The 18631-nt window shown below is 46.1% G+C and overlaps 1 protein-coding gene across 2 annotated transcripts in view; it reads left to right on the top strand.

Moving 5' to 3' along the window:
* The window catches only part of SLC7A6 (solute carrier family 7 member 6), a 37832-nt gene that overhangs the window by 10565 nt on the left and 8636 nt on the right, over window positions 1-18631 (top strand). For both annotated transcript variants that reach the window (XM_087827521.1, XM_016200766.2), the window contains exons 3-9: window positions 8967-9092; window positions 10854-10998; window positions 11653-11776; window positions 11989-12092; window positions 16446-16542; window positions 18180-18329; window positions 18437-18620. In XM_087827521.1, the coding sequence (XP_087683647.1) occupies window positions 8967-9092; window positions 10854-10998; window positions 11653-11776; window positions 11989-12092; window positions 16446-16542; window positions 18180-18329; window positions 18437-18620 (930 nt within the window). The remainder of the gene's footprint in view (window positions 1-8966; window positions 9093-10853; window positions 10999-11652; window positions 11777-11988; window positions 12093-16445; window positions 16543-18179; window positions 18330-18436; window positions 18621-18631) is intronic.

Raw genomic sequence — 18631 nt, 5'->3', positions numbered from 1 at the left:
CTTCCAGTATTTTTTTCCTGTGCATATTTATCATTTTTAAAAAGTACCCTTGAGCCCTGGCTGGTGTGGCTCAGTTGGTTGAGCTTCGTCCCGAGCACTGAAGTGTTGCAGGTTCGATTCTCGGTCAGGGAACAGGCCTGGATTGTGGGTTTGCCTCCCAGAAGGGGATGTGCAGGAGGCAGCCAGTCGATGTTTTGCTCTCTCATTGATGTTTCTCTCCCTCTCCTTTCTCTCTCTAAAGTCAGTAAAAACAAATTTAAAAAAAAGTGCCCGGCCAGTGTGGCTCGATAATTGAGCCTCAACCCATAAACCGAGGTATCACTGGTTCGATTCCTGGTCAGAGGACATGCCTGGGTTTTGTGCTCCGTCCCTAATGGGGGGGCATGCAGGAGGCAGCCAATTGATGTTTCTATCTCTCTATCCCTCTCCCTTCTTTCTCTCTCTCTCAAAAAAAAAAAAAGTACCCTTGAGCTCAACTACAAGACAAATATAAGACATGCACCAGCCTGTCACATAGACTGGGGAACAGAACTCAGAGACAGCCAAGAGTGGAAGGAATGTGAGGCACCAAAAGCCACAAGCAGATTCAAACTTCTCCCACCCCCATCCTTTCCCTTTATCTCAGGACCAAATGACTGGTGAAATTACTTCTTGAAAAGATATACTCCTTGTGGTTTGTATACTGCTTTAAAAATAATTAATATTTGATCCCTTTAATCAAATATTTCTAGTGGGCAGGGAGTTGGGGGACTGGGTGAAAAAAGTGAAGGGATTGAGAAGTACAGATTAGTAGTTATAAAATAGTCATGGGGATGTAAAGTACAGCATAGGAAATATAGTCAGTAACATTGTAATAACTATGTATAGTGCCAGGTGGGTACTGGAAATATCGGGGAAACACTTTGTAAAGTATATGATTGTCTAACTGCTATGCTGTACAGCTGAAACTAATACAACATAATATTGAATGTAAACTATAATTGGAAATTTTTTTTTTAATTAAATAAATATTCCTAGAAAACATGGTTTAGGGACACATTAAGTAGTTTACTGGCAGTGTGGTATAGTCGTTAAGATCACAGGCTCTCATGCAGAGTGAGTTTGATTCCAGCTTTACCACTGAGTAGCTGCTGACTTTGGAGGAGTTAGTTAACTCTCACCTCTGTTTTCTCATTTGTAAATTGGGAATTTATATATATATATTGATTTCAGAGAGAGGAAGGGAGAGGGAGAGAGAGATATAGAAACATCAATGATGAGAGAGTCATTGATTGGCTGCCTCCTGCAGGTCCCCAACTGGGGACTGAGCCCGAAACCCAGGCATGTGCCTTGACCGGGAATTGAACTGCGATTTCCTGGATCCTAGGTCGATGCTCAACCACTGAGCCATGGCTGGCCGGGCTAAAATGGGAATGTTGATTGTACCTATCTAAAAGATTTTGTGAGGAATAAATGAATCAATACATGTATAGTACTTCTCTGCCTGGCATATAGTAAGTGCTCCATAACATTAATACTGCTGCTGTGGGAATCTTGTGTGTAAATCATTTTCAGAGTTTCTGAGTATTTTCTTAGGATAGAATTATACGGGGTGGGGCAAAAGTAGATTTACAGTTGTGAGTACATGAAACGGAGTTTGTTCTTATATTATTATTTATTAGTTGTATTATTTTCCATACAAACAGCTGTAAATGTACGTTTGCCCCACTCTGTACAAGAGAAATCCCTGTGTCTAAAGTAAGAAACTGTTTTGGGTTCTTTTTTTAGAGAGAGAGGAAGGGAGAGGGAGAGAGAGAAACATCGATTGGCTGCCTCCTGCAATGAAGGCATGTACCCTAACTGGAAATAAACTGGTGACCTCTTGGTGCATGGGATGGTGCTCAACCAACTGAGACACACTGGCCAGGGCTGTTTTGTGTTTTGTATATGTTACCCAGTATGCTCTCTGACCAGAGGTTGAACCCACAACCTAGCTATGTACCATGATTGGGAATCGAACCCTCAGCCTTTTGGTGTATGGGATGACAATTTGACCAGCCAAGCCATCCGGCCAGGGCCCCACACCACAATCTTTTGATTGAAGAAAAACCTCACCTCTTAGAAATGCAAAGTCATGGTATCTCATAGCTTCTCCTATTCAAATGTACCTGTACCCAGATTTCTCATAATCTGAATTCCTGTAAATCTCCTGTCCCAGAAACCCAGGCTTTTCTATAATGTAGGCCTGAGGGCGAGCAACTTGTCAGAGGTTGGGACAAGTCATAAAACTATGTCCTATTCTAACCGACTAGGCTTTAGGGTTCAGCTTACTTTTCTTCTTGGAATTTAGGGCGTAGAGTTAGGTTGATGGATCATCCAGCAGAACTGTGATGTGATGGAGGGAGTCCTCTTGGGCAGGGCTGGCAATAAGAGCAGCTTGGGTTCAAGAGACACAAATTGGAAGAAACCTATGAGGTCTTAATTAGGGAAAAACCAAAGATCTGCACTGAATCCAGGGTAAGGCTTGGGTAGAATAGTAGGATTAAATTAGTCTTGAAGGCAGTAGAAGGGTCCAAGTTGTTGGTTGGGAGACTGCCTAAAGAGCTTATAACCATGTCAGGCTATACAATTAATGTTCTCTTCTAGAAGGAAGGGTCTAGGTGGTCTCCTTATAACCAGCTCTAGGGCAGTGCTGTAAGCTGGTGGCCCATGGGCCAAACTTGGCCCACAGGTATATTTGTTGGGCCTGTACAGTGTTCTAAATATTTTTTAATTACTTGCCAACATTTGAAAATCAGGACTTAACCCTTCCTCTTGAAAAATCATAATTTCTGTCCTCCCGGGGGTAGCTTAGCGGTTGAGGATCAACCTATGATCCAGGAGGTCGCTGTTCGATTCCCTGTCAGGGCACATGCCTGGGTTGCAGGCTCAATCCCCAGCAGGGGCCGTGCAGGAGGCAGCCGATCAGTGACTCTCATCATTGATGTTTCTATCTTTCTCTCCCTCTCCCTTCCTCTCTCTGAAATCAATAAAGATATATTTTTTAAAAAAATCATAATTTCTAAAAACTTTTTAATTAAAAAGTTTTAATTAAAACCGCTGGCCGGGCATGGCTCAGTGGTTGAGCATCGACCTAGGATCCAGGCGATCCGGGTTCGATTCCTGGTCAAGGCACATTCCCAGCTTGCAGGCTCAATCACCAGTCGGGGGCATGTGGGAAGCGGCCAATCAATGACTGTCTCATCATGGATGGTTCTCTCTCTCTCCCCCTCTCCCTTCCTCTCTCTAAAATCAATAAAGATATATTAAAAAAATAAAAAGTATTTAAAAAAAAAAAAAGAAAGAAAAAAATAAAAACTTTGGACCCAAATTCCTGCCTGACACAATCAGCTGCATTTGAATAGTGGTTGCTCCCTTTAAATGGAGCACAATAGTCTCTAGTCCATTCTAGTCCTCTACTCCCTTCTATTTTATACCCAGACATTCTTGCCATTGTTCATTTGTATTACCTTCTTGGCCCCTGAAGGCATTGCTATTTTAGATGCTGGCTTTCTGGCAGCACGTCCCCCCTGCCCCCCAATCCTAGGTTATACTTGGCAGGGAGATCCAAGCAGCTGTTTTTGGATTTCAGGCTGCCTTAGCTACTCATTATCCTAGAGCAGTGGTTCTCAACCAGACTTGAGCCATTTGGCAAGGTCTGAAGTCATTTTAGGTTGTCTCAACTCCTGGGAAAGGGTGCTACTGCCATTTAACTGGTGGAGGCCAGGGGTACTGCTGAATATTCTCTAATGCATGGAACAGCCCAACCCTACAAAGACTTACCTGGCCCAAAATGTCAGTAGTGCTGAGGTTGAGAAACTCTGTCCTAAACAAGCATTCTGCTCATACATGTCCTGGGATCTTGGACTCTTGTGGTGGGTGGTGCCTTGGGCTGTTGACTGAACTCAGTATGCTTAGGGACTCTTACTCACTTATGGGACTGTAGAGGAAAATGGCAGTTCTTGAGGCCCCTAGATCTCTTCTTTGGCCAGGTGCCCAGCATTGTAAGAGCATTTGATTTGACTGCAGAAGTGTATGTTTCTGGCTAAGGTATTGTCAGTACGTTTATCTTTGTGGGATCCTGCTTGTTATGTAACCTCATGCACGTCATTGGTGAATATTTGCTGTGAAGGTTTCAACATGGAAGTCAGTTCAGCACTGACATAGTGGCATCAAAGCAGAGGCCTGCTCAGAGCTGAGACTCCATTGCCCTGAAGGTTTGTTTGGCAAGGCCTACAGTGGGGAGGAGGAGAAAGAGGAAGGAGAGGAATTTTATCAAGGGTGAAGCTGGAGTGAAGAAACACTGTGCTACCTGAATAGCTTTCTATTGTCTCTTGCTGTCTTGAACTTGGGCCTGGGCAGGGTTCTGAGTAGGTAGTAAGCCCCTGTTTTGGTCAGTCATTGCTATGAATAGACAGTTTTCATGTCTGAGTGTGATAGGCCTAAGGGGACTGGGTCCTGGCCATAGCTGTTCAAAGACCTTGTACTCTAACCTTATATATAGTTTGAATTTTAAAAAAATTTTGTTTATTTTTTTATTTATTGATTTCTTTATTTTTAATCCTCACCCGAGGACATTTTTTCCATTGCTTTTCAGAGAGAGTGGAAAAGAGAGAGAGAGGAACTTCGATGTGAGAGCGACACATCGACTGGTTGCCTCCCTTATGAGCCCCAACTGGGGCCAGGGATCAAGCCTGCAACCGAGGTTAGTGCTCTTGGCTGGAATCAAACCTTTCAGGTCTGCAGGCTGATGCTCTAACCATTGAGCCAAACCAGCAAGGGCAAATGTTTGTTTTTTTAAAGAAATGTTTTTATTGACTTCAGAGAGAGGAAGGGAGAGAGAGATAGAAACATTAATGATGAAAGAGAGTCATTGTTGGCTGCCTCCTGCACACCTCCTATTGGGCACTGAGCCTGAAACCTGGGCATGTGCCCTTACGAGGAATCGAACCCTGACCTCCTGATTCGACACTCAACCACTGAGCAACACCGGCCAGTCATATAGTTTGAATGTTTTGATACTAAGATGAAATGTGAATATTTCTGTAGTTAAAAACAAGGAGACTTTTAAAAAGGCATGTACATTACACATTCATACACATCCCAAGAAGTAGCTCCTGATTACAGGATGGGATCTCCATTTGGAAGGGTTTGCCTCTCTTGACCACATGTCTCTAGAACATGTCTCTCCTGATAGACTTGTAGATTGTCCCCCTGCTCCCTTTTTTTTCTTTTCCCACCTTCTTGTTAAGGTTTACACTCCTCTGTCCTTGAATGCACCTTAGTAACACCCAGCCTGTTTGTGGAAGGAAGTGTTCCTTTCCCTCCCTGTGACCTGTGGGAAGAGGGAACTGTGACTGTTAGCGTAACTGGAGCTACAACTTCAGGTTGCCAGGCCAGCTCCTCATCAGAGAGTATGAGAGGCAGAGTTCTGTCTGAGGGCACATGTATTATTCAGGATTAGTTTGTGTTTCAAACGACTGAAAACCAAAAGCAGCATGGCTCAGACATTGAAATTAATTTCTTTCACATGTTAAAAGTAGACAGTGTGGGGCTTGTAAGATGACTATATAATTCTTCAGGGAGCTGGGTTCCTTCCCTCTGCCTTACTGTTCTGCCATCCTTAGCAGAACTTCTAGCTGGTAGTCCAGGCTGGCTACGCAAACTCTGGCTGTCATGTCTGCATCATGGCTGACAGCAAGGGCAAAGAAAGGCATGCCTCACCCTTTAAAGATACTTCCTGAGGTCTGATTCATATAAAACATTTCTTACATCCTAGAGCAGGAACCTAGTTACCTGGCCATATGTCCCTGCAAGAGAGGCTGGGCAATGCCAACTTTATTTGGGGGCAGCCATGACTCTGGCTAAAATTTCTATTACTAAGGAAAAATGGAAAAACAGATATTAGAAGATAACTAGCAGTCTTTGCCACAGAGAGACTTGGGGATTTGTTTCTGCTTTGGGCTTGGGTCCAGATCTGCTATTTGAATGAATACTCCTCTTCCAGCAACAAGCCCCCAGAGAGCCTTAAAGACCCCTCTCATGGGCCCTGCACTCATTGGTGCAGGCTTTCCAGCAGGGACATGAGATCAGGAGAACAGAGGAGGCTTGGATATTTAAATTGTGGTAATTGAATCCAGTCCTGTTGTTCTGTGTTTGAGCTCTGATAGTCTATGGTGCTAGATGGGGATGGGCATTCTGGGAGGCATGGAAGGGGTGAGGATCAGATGGTGAAATTTTATTTCTTAATTAGAAATAGGAAGACATTGCAGAGGACTTGACTGCTGCTTGGTAGATTGTTTTCAAAGCTCTCTGTTCTCTGGCAGGGCTGAGAGTTGGGTGAAGCAAGCAAGGTGCCCAGGGCCAGCATTTAAGGATAGTTTGCCCAGTGGCCCTCTGACAGTGAGTGCCTCCTTAATTTTTGCATCCTGGGTACCTTACTCACCTCACCCTACTCCAGGCCCTGCTCCCTGGCTAGCTGCATGTTGTTAATTAAGTATTTTAATTTTTATTGAGAAAGAAGCATATGTGCATGGTAAGTCAGTCAAAGTATAAAAGGGTATACAATGGAAAAGTCTCCCTCCCTCTCCAAGCGTTAGTCTTCCTCCCCAGAGGCAGCCATAGTTACCACGCTCTTTTGTACCCTCCCAGCTGGTCTTTCAGAAGGCACTCTAGGGACTTCCATGAGGCACTGCCTTCACTCATTCCTTCAGCGCTGGTCATTGAATTCCCACTGTGGGCAGGGAGGACTCAGCCACGGGGGAAGTTTGTAGCAGGGCAGAGGGAGGGAGAGGAGCAGAAGTGAGAGGGAGTGTGTGGCTAAGGAGTATGCCAGCTTCCCTCCCTGTCTTGCAACCACATCTTGGTGCTATAAGCCAGGAGCACAGTGAGCACAGCCAGGACATTGTGAGACAGTCTCTTCCTGTGTCTGCCCATCTCTCTTTCTTTTTGTCCCCTTCTCTCTATCTCTGCCTTCTTGTCTTTATCTCTTCTCTCTCTCTCTCTCTTCTGTCTCTGTCTTCTGTGTATTTCTGTGTCTTTCTCTGTCAGTCTTTTTCCTCACCAGCTGTACACCCTCTCACTTCTTTCTGTGGTCCTGCTTCCTTCTTCTGCTTTCTTGTGGCTTTTGTTCCTTTGTTACAAGGGTTTGTATGTGACTTTGACGTGCTGTGACCCTGACTGCTGCTATTAGATAGATTCGGTCTCTTGGTATCCCAACTCCATGTTCCTGGGAAAGATGATCCAATAGGCTCAGCTTGGTTCCAGTGTCTGGCTTGATCAGGCAAAATAGAGGAAGGGCAGCAATTCCCAAGAAGAGGCCTGGCAGGTAGGCAGGTACCTCAAAATATGCTTATTGTACTGCATAAGGGTCTGTGGATTACTAGTGGCTATTAAGTAGATAATCTTTATGTTAGCTGATCTAGGCTTAGCCCCACACAGTGAACTTTGGTTATCAGAGCAGATTCCTGGGAAGACCTGTAGCATGCATTCCTTTGGTCTCCCCTTCCCCTTGACCATTGTCTCTGCCTCCAGCCCCCGCCTTGGTTCAGGGAATTCGCAGTTAGGTGAAAGTCATCACCATCTTGATTCTAACCAGGGTTCACCCTTTCCCCTCTATGCTTAGCAATAAGCTTAAGAAAACAAAATGCTTCTGTTTCCCCCTAAGAATTTATGATCTCCTTGGAGAAGCACCACCCACATGCCCAAGGGAGAGACCTTCTTGAGACAGATATTCATATGACCATAGCATGAGACACTAAGCTTTGCTGAAGTGGGAATGCTGTAGGGCTAAGAGGAGAGAGAGCTCAGTGAGTGACTGGCTGATATGTTTGGGGAATGTTTTACAGAGGAAGTGGGGATAGAGCTAGACCTTGAAAGTGGGAGTTGCTGTTGGCTATGGCAGGAGGAGGCGAGGAGGACATTTCTTTTTCATGTATATCTGCCACCAGTAAAAAGAGAGTCTGGCTGAAGTAGAGAGTGTAAAATAAGTAGGAATAGGTAGATATAAAAATATTTTGTAATAACATTTGAGGTTCATATAAAAGTTCTATATTTGGAGGCCAGGGGCAGTAATTAGAGGTGTCACTATGGAACCCCTTGTATACTGTTCTTGTGTCTTCCCTATGGATCAGAGCAGTCCCTGTTTAGCACGGGTTAGGTGCCGGGATCCTCAACACAGAGCCCAGATATCACTGAGGTGTGTGAGGAACTGGGACGTAAAGCCAGCAGGGCTGACAGGAGCCTAGGAAATGCTCAAGTGAGTTCACCTTTCCATTGGCTGCACTGAGAATTGAGGGGTTTGGATAGAAATGGGAGTGGGAGAGATCAGTGGGGTCCATGTGAGCTTAGCAATGGTTAGCCTCTTTCAGCCTCAGTTTTCTCATCTATAAAATGGGAATGGGAGTGTCTATATTTTGGGGATTGTGAGAGTTAATTGACAGGATGTATGTGAAATTGTTAGGCACAAGATAGGCTTTTTTTACACTTATATACAAAATACTGTCTCTCCAATTCCTAGGTGATCTGCCGCCTACATTCAAATTCACCTCATTTATTAATGGGCCTCTCTTGTCTCTACTTTCTGATATGGCCATGGATAGGCCTTGTGCCTTGGGTGGTTTGGGACCTTGGGAGTCTGAGTGGAGGAGTTTTCCATTCCTGGGCCTGAGAGGAATTTCCAAAAATGGTTCTGGTTGTCAGAATTTATGAATATGTGTTAATGCATGCCTTTGTATCTTTACTTGTCAACAGTGAGGGGATGTTCATGGGAACTCTCAGCTGGGGCACATGGGAGATGTCCCTCCATTTGCCTGTTCTGGTTCTGACTGGTGCATGAGCCCCCCTTTGCCTTAGGCAGATAGGGCAGGAGTGAAATGCTCTGTAGAGAAAGGTTGGACCTCTGTGCCCTCAGCTCAAGCCTGCCAGTGACGTTATGGTTTTTCTTCTAGGTCTGCTGACGTTTGTGAACTGTGCCTATGTCAAGTGGGGCACACGTGTACAGGACACGTTCACTTATGCAAAGGTCCTAGCTCTCATTGCCATCATTGTCATGGGCCTTGTTAAACTGTGCCAGGGTAAGAAGGGCCTGAGGTGGGAAGGAGGGTGGATGACTCCAGGAGGTCCCTGGATTCCCTTAGGAGGACATGGGGATTCAGTTAGCTTTCCTGTTCAGCTCTTTGTACATGCTAGACTGTGTCAGTGAGAATAAGACTTCTCTTGGGCCTCTTGAGCCAGGCTGGCTTGGCCAAATGGACATGAGTCAGCCCCTCCCTCAGGGCTGCTTTCCCTTTAAGGAGGCTAGGAGTACTGCAAGAAGCCAGCTGAGGGCCTAGGAGCTCTTAAAACTTGGGCCATAATTGGCTCATAAAAGTAAACAGCGGGGATAGAGTGAACCCTGCTCTGGCTCCTACTTTTGGTCTGTGATTGCCAGGCAGCAAGTAGGAAGTTTTGGCCCTCCTTGATAGGGGTAGAAAGATGTGTGTGTGTGTTTGTGTGTGAGTAGGGGAGATGGGGTGTGGAAACGAGTGGTTATTTTATCTAGTCTTGCTCTTATTCAACATTCCCTCCCAGACTCAGCTCTCAGAAAAATATTAAAATATTGTGAAGTTGGCACTGACTTTTCTGCAGGTTGGCTTTAGAAAGCTTTTTCATTCTTGGATCAGAGCAAACTGGCAGTGAGGGTAACGGTCCTCCCAAGATCTCGTGAGTCCTTACAGAAGTCTTCAGGCCCAGGATATTTCAATCATTTAACAACCAGTTCTCTAGATCATCTGTCTCTAAGCTTGGCTGTGTTTACAATCACCTAGGGCCCAGAGACCCCCATCTAAGACCTATTGGATCAAACTCTGGTTGGTTTGGAGTTGAGAAAGGTGTATTTTTAAGAAGTACCCTGTGTAATTCTTAAGCACTTGGTCTAGCACCTCTGTGTATATGTGCCAAGTTAGTGCAGCCAGCCATCTGGATGTCTCCAGAGCCTCAGAAACATCCAGCCCTTTTTGCCACATTGAAGGATAGGTCTGGGCTCTCTGCAGGGGGTGATAGCGGGCTTCCTTAGAAGTCCGGGTCTTGTTAAAAACCTGCAGCGTGTCCAGAAAGGCTCTCTACTGGGCAGCTGAGTCCCTCATCCTGTGCCTTCAAGTTGTAGTCTCTGGAGGCCTCCAAGGAGAATGATAAGTGCCTCGGCTGGCTCTTTAAGGGAGGTGACCCATATCTACTCCAGGCCCAGTGCAAAATAAAACCCCAGTTCCTACATAGCCGGTGATTTCCTGCCCCAACCAACCACGGCCATTGCAAGTAGAGCAACAGAGTTCTCTCCGTGAGACTGAGAGAAACCTGTTTGACCAAATTGTGCAGTGGTCTGGGCAAAGAGAGGTGGTTCCACAGGAAGGTCTAATTGTTATTGAAAAATGACTCCTTTATGATTAAACGGTGCTTTCTAAAAATAGGAGGAAAAGCTTTGGCCTACTGTCAGGTCACTTGCAGGAAATGGAAATTCACTAGATCACATCAGAGGCAGCTGGGAGTACCCTTCTTAGCTAAGATCATCTAGTTTTACTAAAGGAATATGAACTTTCCTGAGGGAGTGAGGCGGTGGTAAAGTATAGGGAGCTGGTGATTGTCATTCTTTTGGTGTTAAATTATGTTTTTTTCCTTCCCTCCTTTCCTCTTGCTTTTCCCTCCTTTCTTTTTCTCCCCCCTTGACCCTCCTCCTTTCTCCTTTTACTCCATCTTCCCTTCCTCTCTCTTACTTCCCCCATCCTTCCCTTCTTATGCCTTCCGTCTCTCCTCCTTTCTTTTCCTTCTCCCTGAACCCCCACCGACCTTTGCTCCCACAGGACACTCTGAGCACTTTCAGGACGCCTTTGAGGGTTCCTCCTGGGGCATGGGAGACCTCTCTTTCGCCCTCTACTCTGCCCTCTTCTCTTACTCAGGTTGGGACACCCTTAATTTTGTAACAGAAGAAATCAAAAACCCAGAAAGGTAAAGGTGGGCTCACCCTTTCACTCCTCAGCTCTCACTCCCCAATGTGGCTGGAGCTTCTGCTGGTAGAGGGCAAGCTCGCCCTCTTCCCTCCCCTTGACCCTCCATCTCTCGTCCCTTCCTACTTCTTCTCCAGCTCAGAGGGATGAAGGGTTAGGGAGGGAATGAATGAAGATGGGAAAGCCCCTGGCTCTTTGCCCTCATGTGCATACTGGATGATACCAGGGTCCTTCCTCAAGGAAAGTCCCTTCTGTGGGCAGCAGCAGAACTAGCTGGGGCTAAGGTGTCAGGACCTTGTACTCTGGTACTGACACTGAGGCCTGGGGAATCAGAAGTTTATTCTGGGCCAGATCCTCAGCTTGGCCTCTACTCCCTAGAGGACATTGCTCCTTCTCCAGTGGGACCCATTGGTCCTAGTGTGGTGAGCATCAGATATTGATCATGAGCTATCTTCACAAAGAAGAGTTTCTCTCTCTCTCTCTCTCAAGAGCCCAGGGACATGGAATACATACCCACCCTAGGCCACTTGGTGGAAGAGGTGCCTCAAAGAGGCAGAGGCCAGGGAACTGTTAAATGTCAGAAAAAATCCCTGGGTGAACTTTGACCCCAAGGAGAGGTTGGTTCTAGGTAGTCCTGTCTCACTTGTCCTGACAGAAATTTGCCCCTGGCCATTGGGATTTCTCTGCCAATTGTGACGCTCATCTACATTCTGACCAACGTGGCCTATTACACAGTGCTGAGCATTTCAGATGTCCTTGGCAGTGCTGCCGTGGCCGTGGTGAGTCTCTTGGGATACCCATTTGCTTCGTCATCTTATAAGACTGAATGGCTCAATCTTTTTGCAGCCACTCCAGCTTTACAGGCGAGGTGATGGGTCTAGGCCAGAGGGTGGGCTGCTCGGCACTGACTGTGTTTGTCCCAACAGCCTAGATGCAGGAAGCTTATGAAAGCCTGTCTTATGCTGAGTGTGCCTCTGTGTTCTGCCTCCAGACATTTGCTGACCAGACATTTGGCATGTTCAGCTGGACCATCCCCATTGCTGTTGCGCTGTCCTGCTTTGGGGGCCTCAACGCGTCTATCCTTGCTTCATCAAGGTACTGTGTCTCTGCTTCACTGACAACAGACTCCATTGTTCTCTGAGGCTTTAGGTGAACCTGTAAGAGCTCTTCTTTTTCCTTCTCCCTCTCGGAAATAGTGTGTTTGTGTGTGCTGTGCGCATGTGTGTGTACATGTCTGTGTGCATGCATGTGCCTGCCTTTGTGCAGATGTTTGTGTGCTGGAAGCTCATGTTTCTCTTCTTTTTTTCCTTTTTTTAACTTTTAAATATATCTTTATTGATTTCAGAAAGAGGAAGGGAGAGGGAGAGAGAGAGAGAGAGAGAGATAGAAACATCAGTGATGAGAGAGTCGTCATTGACCGGCTGCCTCCTGCATGTCCCCGACTGGTGATTGAGCCCACAACCCGGGCATGTGCCCTGACTGGGAATCAAACCGCGATCCCCTGGATCTTAGGTTGATGCTCAGCTGCTGAGCTATGCCTGGTCTGGCTCTTTTTTTTTTTTTAATCCTCACCTGAGGACCTTTTCTCCTCGATTTCTAGAGAGTGGAAGTGGGGGAGAGAGAGAGAAACATCGAAGTGAGAGAGACACATTGATTGGTTACCTCCTGTAGGCACCTTGACCTGGGCCTTGACTGGAAATCAAACCCATGACCCTTCAGTGTGTGGGCTGACACTCTAACCAGTGAGCCACACAGGGCAGGGCAATTGGTTGATTCTTTTATGTGCCCTGACATGGGATCGAGCCCACAACCTTGGTGTATCAGGATGATGCTCTAACCAACTGAGCTACCTGGCCAGGGCCTGATAGCTCATGTTTCCCTCCAAGGCAAGAACAGATTGGTAAGAGGTGGGAGAGAGGAAGGTAATAGCTTGGAGCAGGGACCCTGTCAGGGAACAGATGCTAGGCTCCTTGTGGGTTATGGCAGAGCCCCAGCATTCATTCCTTCAGTAAGTGATTATTGAGTACTTGCTGTGTACCATGTACTGGTACAGAATGATTCTGCCCCTAACTTCACAGAAAACACTGAGGCCAACAGGTAAGCTCCTGCTCTCCTCTCTATGTAGAGACCGTCCTTCCTGTTGTTTCAGAGAGAGGAGGCTTGTCAGGCTGATTCTGCTACCTGGTGTTAAGGTCACACACTTTTCTTCTTCAGCACTTTGTTTTATCAGTTAGCCCTTCTTGGTGGATGTTTGGTTGGAGCCATCTCTGCACAAGCTTCTTTCATCTCCACTTACAGAAGTCACAAAATAGCTTTTCTCATCTCCCCTCTTCCTTACTGAACACATTTCTTGAGGGAATAGTTTGCATTTCAGCTGTCATTCATTTTTCTACCCATTATACTTTGGCTTCTATTACCTAAAAATGTTCTTATTAAGGGTGCCAGTGACCTCCTTCTTAGCCTGCTTTCATAGTCCTTATTCTACTGGACCCAGGAAGGAAGTGATACTGACAGCCTTTTACAGTACTTCTGAAATGATTCCTGTGACTTCTGTGACACTCTGGTAGCTGAGAAGGCTTCTTTTCTGATTTCTCACCCTATAAATGTTACTATCCCCAAGGCCAAGAGCATAATAGGCATTCAGTAAATATTTGCCACATGAACAGAGAGGAGAGAAAGTTTTGTCTTGTTTGTTCTTTTTACTAGTTTTGACACTCCATTCCATAAACTTGGGGCCTCCCTTGGGCAGCCAAAGTAACAGAGAAATCAAGGCCTTGAAAAAGAATATGGTGTCATCTCTCACCTCAGCCTGGTGTGACCAAGGTCGCACCCCATCTGGCTCTTCACAAGCTGCCCCACCTAAAGATGGTGCTTCCCACCCAAAGGTGGTATTTCCCATAGCCTCATGCTTATTGATGCTCAGTTCATTCCAGGTGACCTTGTCGGTCATCCCTAAATATTAAGTGGTGGGTGCCTTCTAACCTCACTCAGCTATCTTGTGGCATTGACTGGATGGGGTTGGGGAGGTCTCGAAAGTAAGAACCTGGCCCTGCACATAAAGGGGACTGCAGTGCTGTCAGTACACAATTGTTTCTGCCTGTATTATCTTCTTCAGTTTTTCTTTATAACCCACACAGCTGTCTTCGGCTTTGTACTAGACACCTGTGCCTCACCCTTCCCACATCCTCTCTATCACATTTCTTCTTTACCTAGTACAAATTATTAACTTTGTCAGCCAACTCCAACATCTTGCCCTATTACACCTTTCCAGGTGATGACCCATGAGTATTTCAAACTTAATATGCACCCACATGTGCTTTGTGTCCAGTTGTGATTTTGTGGACCATCAGTCCTCCTTGCTTTTTTAATTTTTTATTTAATTCAGTTATTGATTGATTGATTGATTTCAGAGAGAAAAAGGGAGAGAGAGAGAGAGATAGAAACATCAGTGATGAGAGAGCCATTGATTGGCTGCCTCCTGTACACCCCCTACTGAGGACTGAGCCTGTAATCCCAGGCATGTGCCCTGACCGGGAATCAAACCTCAATTGCCTGGATCATATGTTGATGCTCAACCGCTGAGCCACGCTGGCTGGGCCTTTTAAATTTTTTTAGAATAGTTTACTCTTGATTTTTTTTTTAGAGAGAGAGGAAGGGAGAGAAACATTGATGTGAGACTGGGGCAGCAATCGGCTGCCTCCTTCATGCCTCCTCCTGGGATAGAGCCTGCAGCCTGGGCATGTGTCCTGACCAGGAATTGAATCGGCAACCTTTTGGTTGCATGGGACACCGCCTAACCAACTGAGCCACACTGGCCAGGGCAGTTCTCCTTGCTTCTTAATTTTATCCTTGGGGTAAACCCTCTTCTCCCGGTGTGTGCATATGCACGTGTGTGTGTGCACATGCATACACACACACGGGATCACTATATTTGATTGAGGTTATCACATCTATCCTGTTCTCAGCCAGGGCATCGCCCTCATTCAGGCCTCCTCTCTTATGGGACATTGTCTGGCCTTCTGTCCATACCTTAGTCTCTACCTGTTCTAGTTGGCCTCCATGATGCTATCAGAGTCTTTGTGTCAAATCCTATCAGACCCTTACTTCAGAGCCAGAGCTATGACTCTCATGCTTGTTCAGACTCCACAGCATGGCCTCGTATGCAGGTTCTTCCTAGCACACTCCTTACACACCTTATCTTGGGACTACAAGCATTCTAGCACCAACCTTCAAAGAGGCCACAGTGTTCTGCCTCCAAGCCTCTTTTGCCTTTGCACATGCTGTTTCCTCACCCACCCGCTCACTTTCTGGCAAACTCCAGCTCTTCTTCCCAGCCTAGATGTGGTCATCTCTCGCAAAGCCTTTTGTTCCCCCAGCCCACCCCCAAGTCTGGTGAGTGCTGTGTACTCCCATGACTCTGACTGCCCTGGGTGGTGTTCATTTCTCTGCTGTTGTTTCCCAGTCAGTAGGGCTCTTTGAGTGCAGAGTGGAAGCCAAGGTTGTCTCTGAGCTTCAGGCTTGCCTTGGCCTATCACATGTCAAAAGCTCAGAGAAGATATATGAGGATAAAACAGAAGTCTGGCTACTTTTCTTTAAAAAGCCATTGTGTTGCCTGGCCTGGCGTGGCTCAGCGGTTGAGCGTCGACCTGGGATCCAGGCGATCGGGGTTCAATTCCTGGTCAGGGCACATGCCCCGGTTGTGGGCTCGACCAATGACTCTCTCATCATTGATGTTTCTATCTCTCTCTCTCCCTCTCCTGTCCTCTCTCTGAAATCAATAAAGATATATTAAAAAAAAAAAAAAAGCCATTGTGTTGCCCTAGCTGGTTTGGTGCAGTGGTTAGAGGTCAGACTGTGGACTGAAGGGTCCTGGGTTTGATTCCTGCCAGGGGCATGTACCTTGGTTGCAGGCATGATCCCAGGCTCTGGTCAGGGCATGTGCAGGAGGCCACCTATCGAAGTGTCTCTCTCACATCGGTGTTTCTGTCTCCCTTCCACTCTCTTTGAAAAGCAATGGAAAATATATCCTCAGATGAGGATTAAAAAAAATAGCCATGTGTTAAGTATGAAATCTATGCGATGGTAAAGTGAGGGTACCTCTGGTGGGATGGATTGGGGTGTCCCAGCGGGTGATAGCAGGGTGAGGAATCCATTGGGTGATGGTGGGGTGTCTGTGATTGAGAGAATGGGGGCGTCTCAGTGATGGTGGTGTCTCAGTAATAGTGGGGTAGGGCATTTATGGATAATGCTGAGGTGCCCCTGATTGAAGCGGGTGCAGACATCAGTGGGTAAAGGGGATAGGGTGGACTGGGCATGCATAGAGAACATGGGATGCTCCTGAGAAACTGCCTCTTGCTTAATTCTGGAGCTCTGAGCCTAATTTGAGTGAGGAATGTGGCTGTGTGGCTGAGTAAAAGGATCCTACTGACACATTTCTTGTCCCTCCAGGTTGTTCTTTGTGGGCTCCCGTGAGGGCCACCTCCCAGACCTTCTGTCCATGATTCACATTGAGCGTTTTACACCCATCCCTGCTTTATTGTTCAATGTAAGCTCTGCTGGGGCAGTATGGGGACTGGGTATATCTCTGTACTACTCCTGCAGACTTTGTGAGAAGACTGTTGGGTGGGAGGTATACTAGCTTTCTTGAAATACTTCCTGAGCATCTTTGTTTCTTTTTCTTAAAATTATTGTAAAATATAAAACTAAAACAGCCCTATTGAGAAGGCAAGTGCTATAAAAGAATATAAAAATGAACTTGTAGGATTTCTTTATCTTTTCTTTTATGTCAGTGACTTCTTTTAGCTCTTCCTTTAAAAAAAATTATTAAATCATATTTAGAGCCCTGGCCAATGTGGCTCAGTTGGTTGGATATTGTCCTGTGCACTGAAAGGTCGCCGGTTCAATTCCTGGTCAGAGCACATGCCCGGGTTGTGAGTTTGATCCCAAGTTGGGGCACGTGCAGGAGTCAGCCAGTTGATGCTTCACTGTCACGATGTTTCTGTCTCTAAAAAAACACACACACACACACACAAAAAAAACATATTTAGAAGCCAGACCAGTTATACACCAACTACGTAGACTTATAGATTCATATTTAGTAGATGCCAGTAAAGTGTTTTATTCCACCAAAATTAGAAAATTATAAAAGTATTCTGATGGAAAGTCCTGAAGGACCACCACTTCCTAATTTGTACTAAGGCATTATATAAATGAATGCTAACAGGGAGCAATTTTTCCAGTTTTGAAATTTCTATCATATAAAAATAATAACTAATTTTTAGGGTGCTTTACATATGCCAAGTATAATGATATGTATCATTTCAACTAATCCTCCCCATCAGCACTGAGCTTCATTATTTAGCTTTATACTGAATACAAAGAGGGTACTTCCCCACTGGAATTTATTTTTTAAAGATCTTTTAATGATTTTGAGAGAAAGAGGAAGGGAGAGGGAGAGGGAAAAAAACCATTGATGCCAGAGAGTGAAACATGGATTGGCTGCCCCTGCATGCCCCCCCACTGGGGACTGGGGATCAAGCCTTCACTTCTTGGTACACAGGACGATGCTCTACCAACTGAGCCATACACGCCAGAGCTTTTAAAAATATTTTCATTGATGTTTAGAGAGAGAGGAAAGGAGAGGGAGAGAGAAACACTGATATGATCTCACATTGATTGGCTGCCTCCTTACGGCCCTGACCAGCAACCTTTTGGTGCACAAGAATACACCCAACTGACTGCGCCACACCGGCCAGAATGCTAATCTGCATTTCTAAGGTGTCAGGACAAGAGAGATGGTTCTGAGGCATTTGCCCATTTGTATGCCAGGCAATCAGGACCCATGTGTAAAGGTCTGGAGGGCACCTTGTGATTCATGTTGAGGTTGGTGGGTTGAAGTGAGGAGGGCCTCACTACCTTCAAAAGGGGAAAGGAATGTGGCTTGTTACTGAAGTGTTTGCAAAAAGAAGGGAGGCATTGAGTGGAGAAAGGGCCTCCAACAGAAGAGGGAGAGATGCCACCTTGAAGGTTAAAGTGGAGAACGGACCTTTCTGATGCCAAGGGGTCACTGAAGAGAACTGGAGGTAATCTGGTGAAGCTAAATAGCAGTTAGCAAATCTGGTGCTGGTGGAGTCTCATGGGGTCCCTGGTGGTGACATCCCTTTCTGCTCCCTCCCTATCCAGTGCACAATGTCACTCATCTACCTCATTGTGGAGGATGTTTTCCTGCTCATCAACTACTTCAGCTTCAGCTACTGGTTCTTTGTGGGCCTGTCTGTTGCTGGACAGCTCTACCTACGCTGGAAGGAGCCTGAGCGGCACCGGCCTGTCAAGGTCAGTGGGTCTGGGCAGACTAGGAGGGGTAGCCCTGTCCCCAAGATGCCTTCTTCCCCATACCGTTCCCCCATCCCACTTAACCTAATATCTCACCTCCATTTCAGCTGAGCCTGTTTTTTCCCATCGTGTTCTGCATATGCTCCTTGTTTCTGGTGATTGTGCCCCTCTTTGGAGACACCATCAATTCCTTCATTGGCATTGGGATCGCCCTCTCGGGAGTTCCTGTTTACTTCCTGGGTGTTTACCTGCCAGAGTCCCGGAGGCCAGTCTTTGTTCGGAATGTCCTTGGTGAGCTTCTC

This window comes from Miniopterus natalensis, chromosome 18, assembly GCF_054644295.1.
Source record: "Miniopterus natalensis isolate mMinNat1 chromosome 18, mMinNat1.hap1, whole genome shotgun sequence".
Classification (NCBI taxonomy): Eukaryota; Metazoa; Chordata; class Mammalia; order Chiroptera; family Miniopteridae; genus Miniopterus; species Miniopterus natalensis.
The sequence above is the reverse complement of the archived record's forward strand: the minus strand, read 5'-3'. Positions and strand labels throughout refer to the sequence as shown.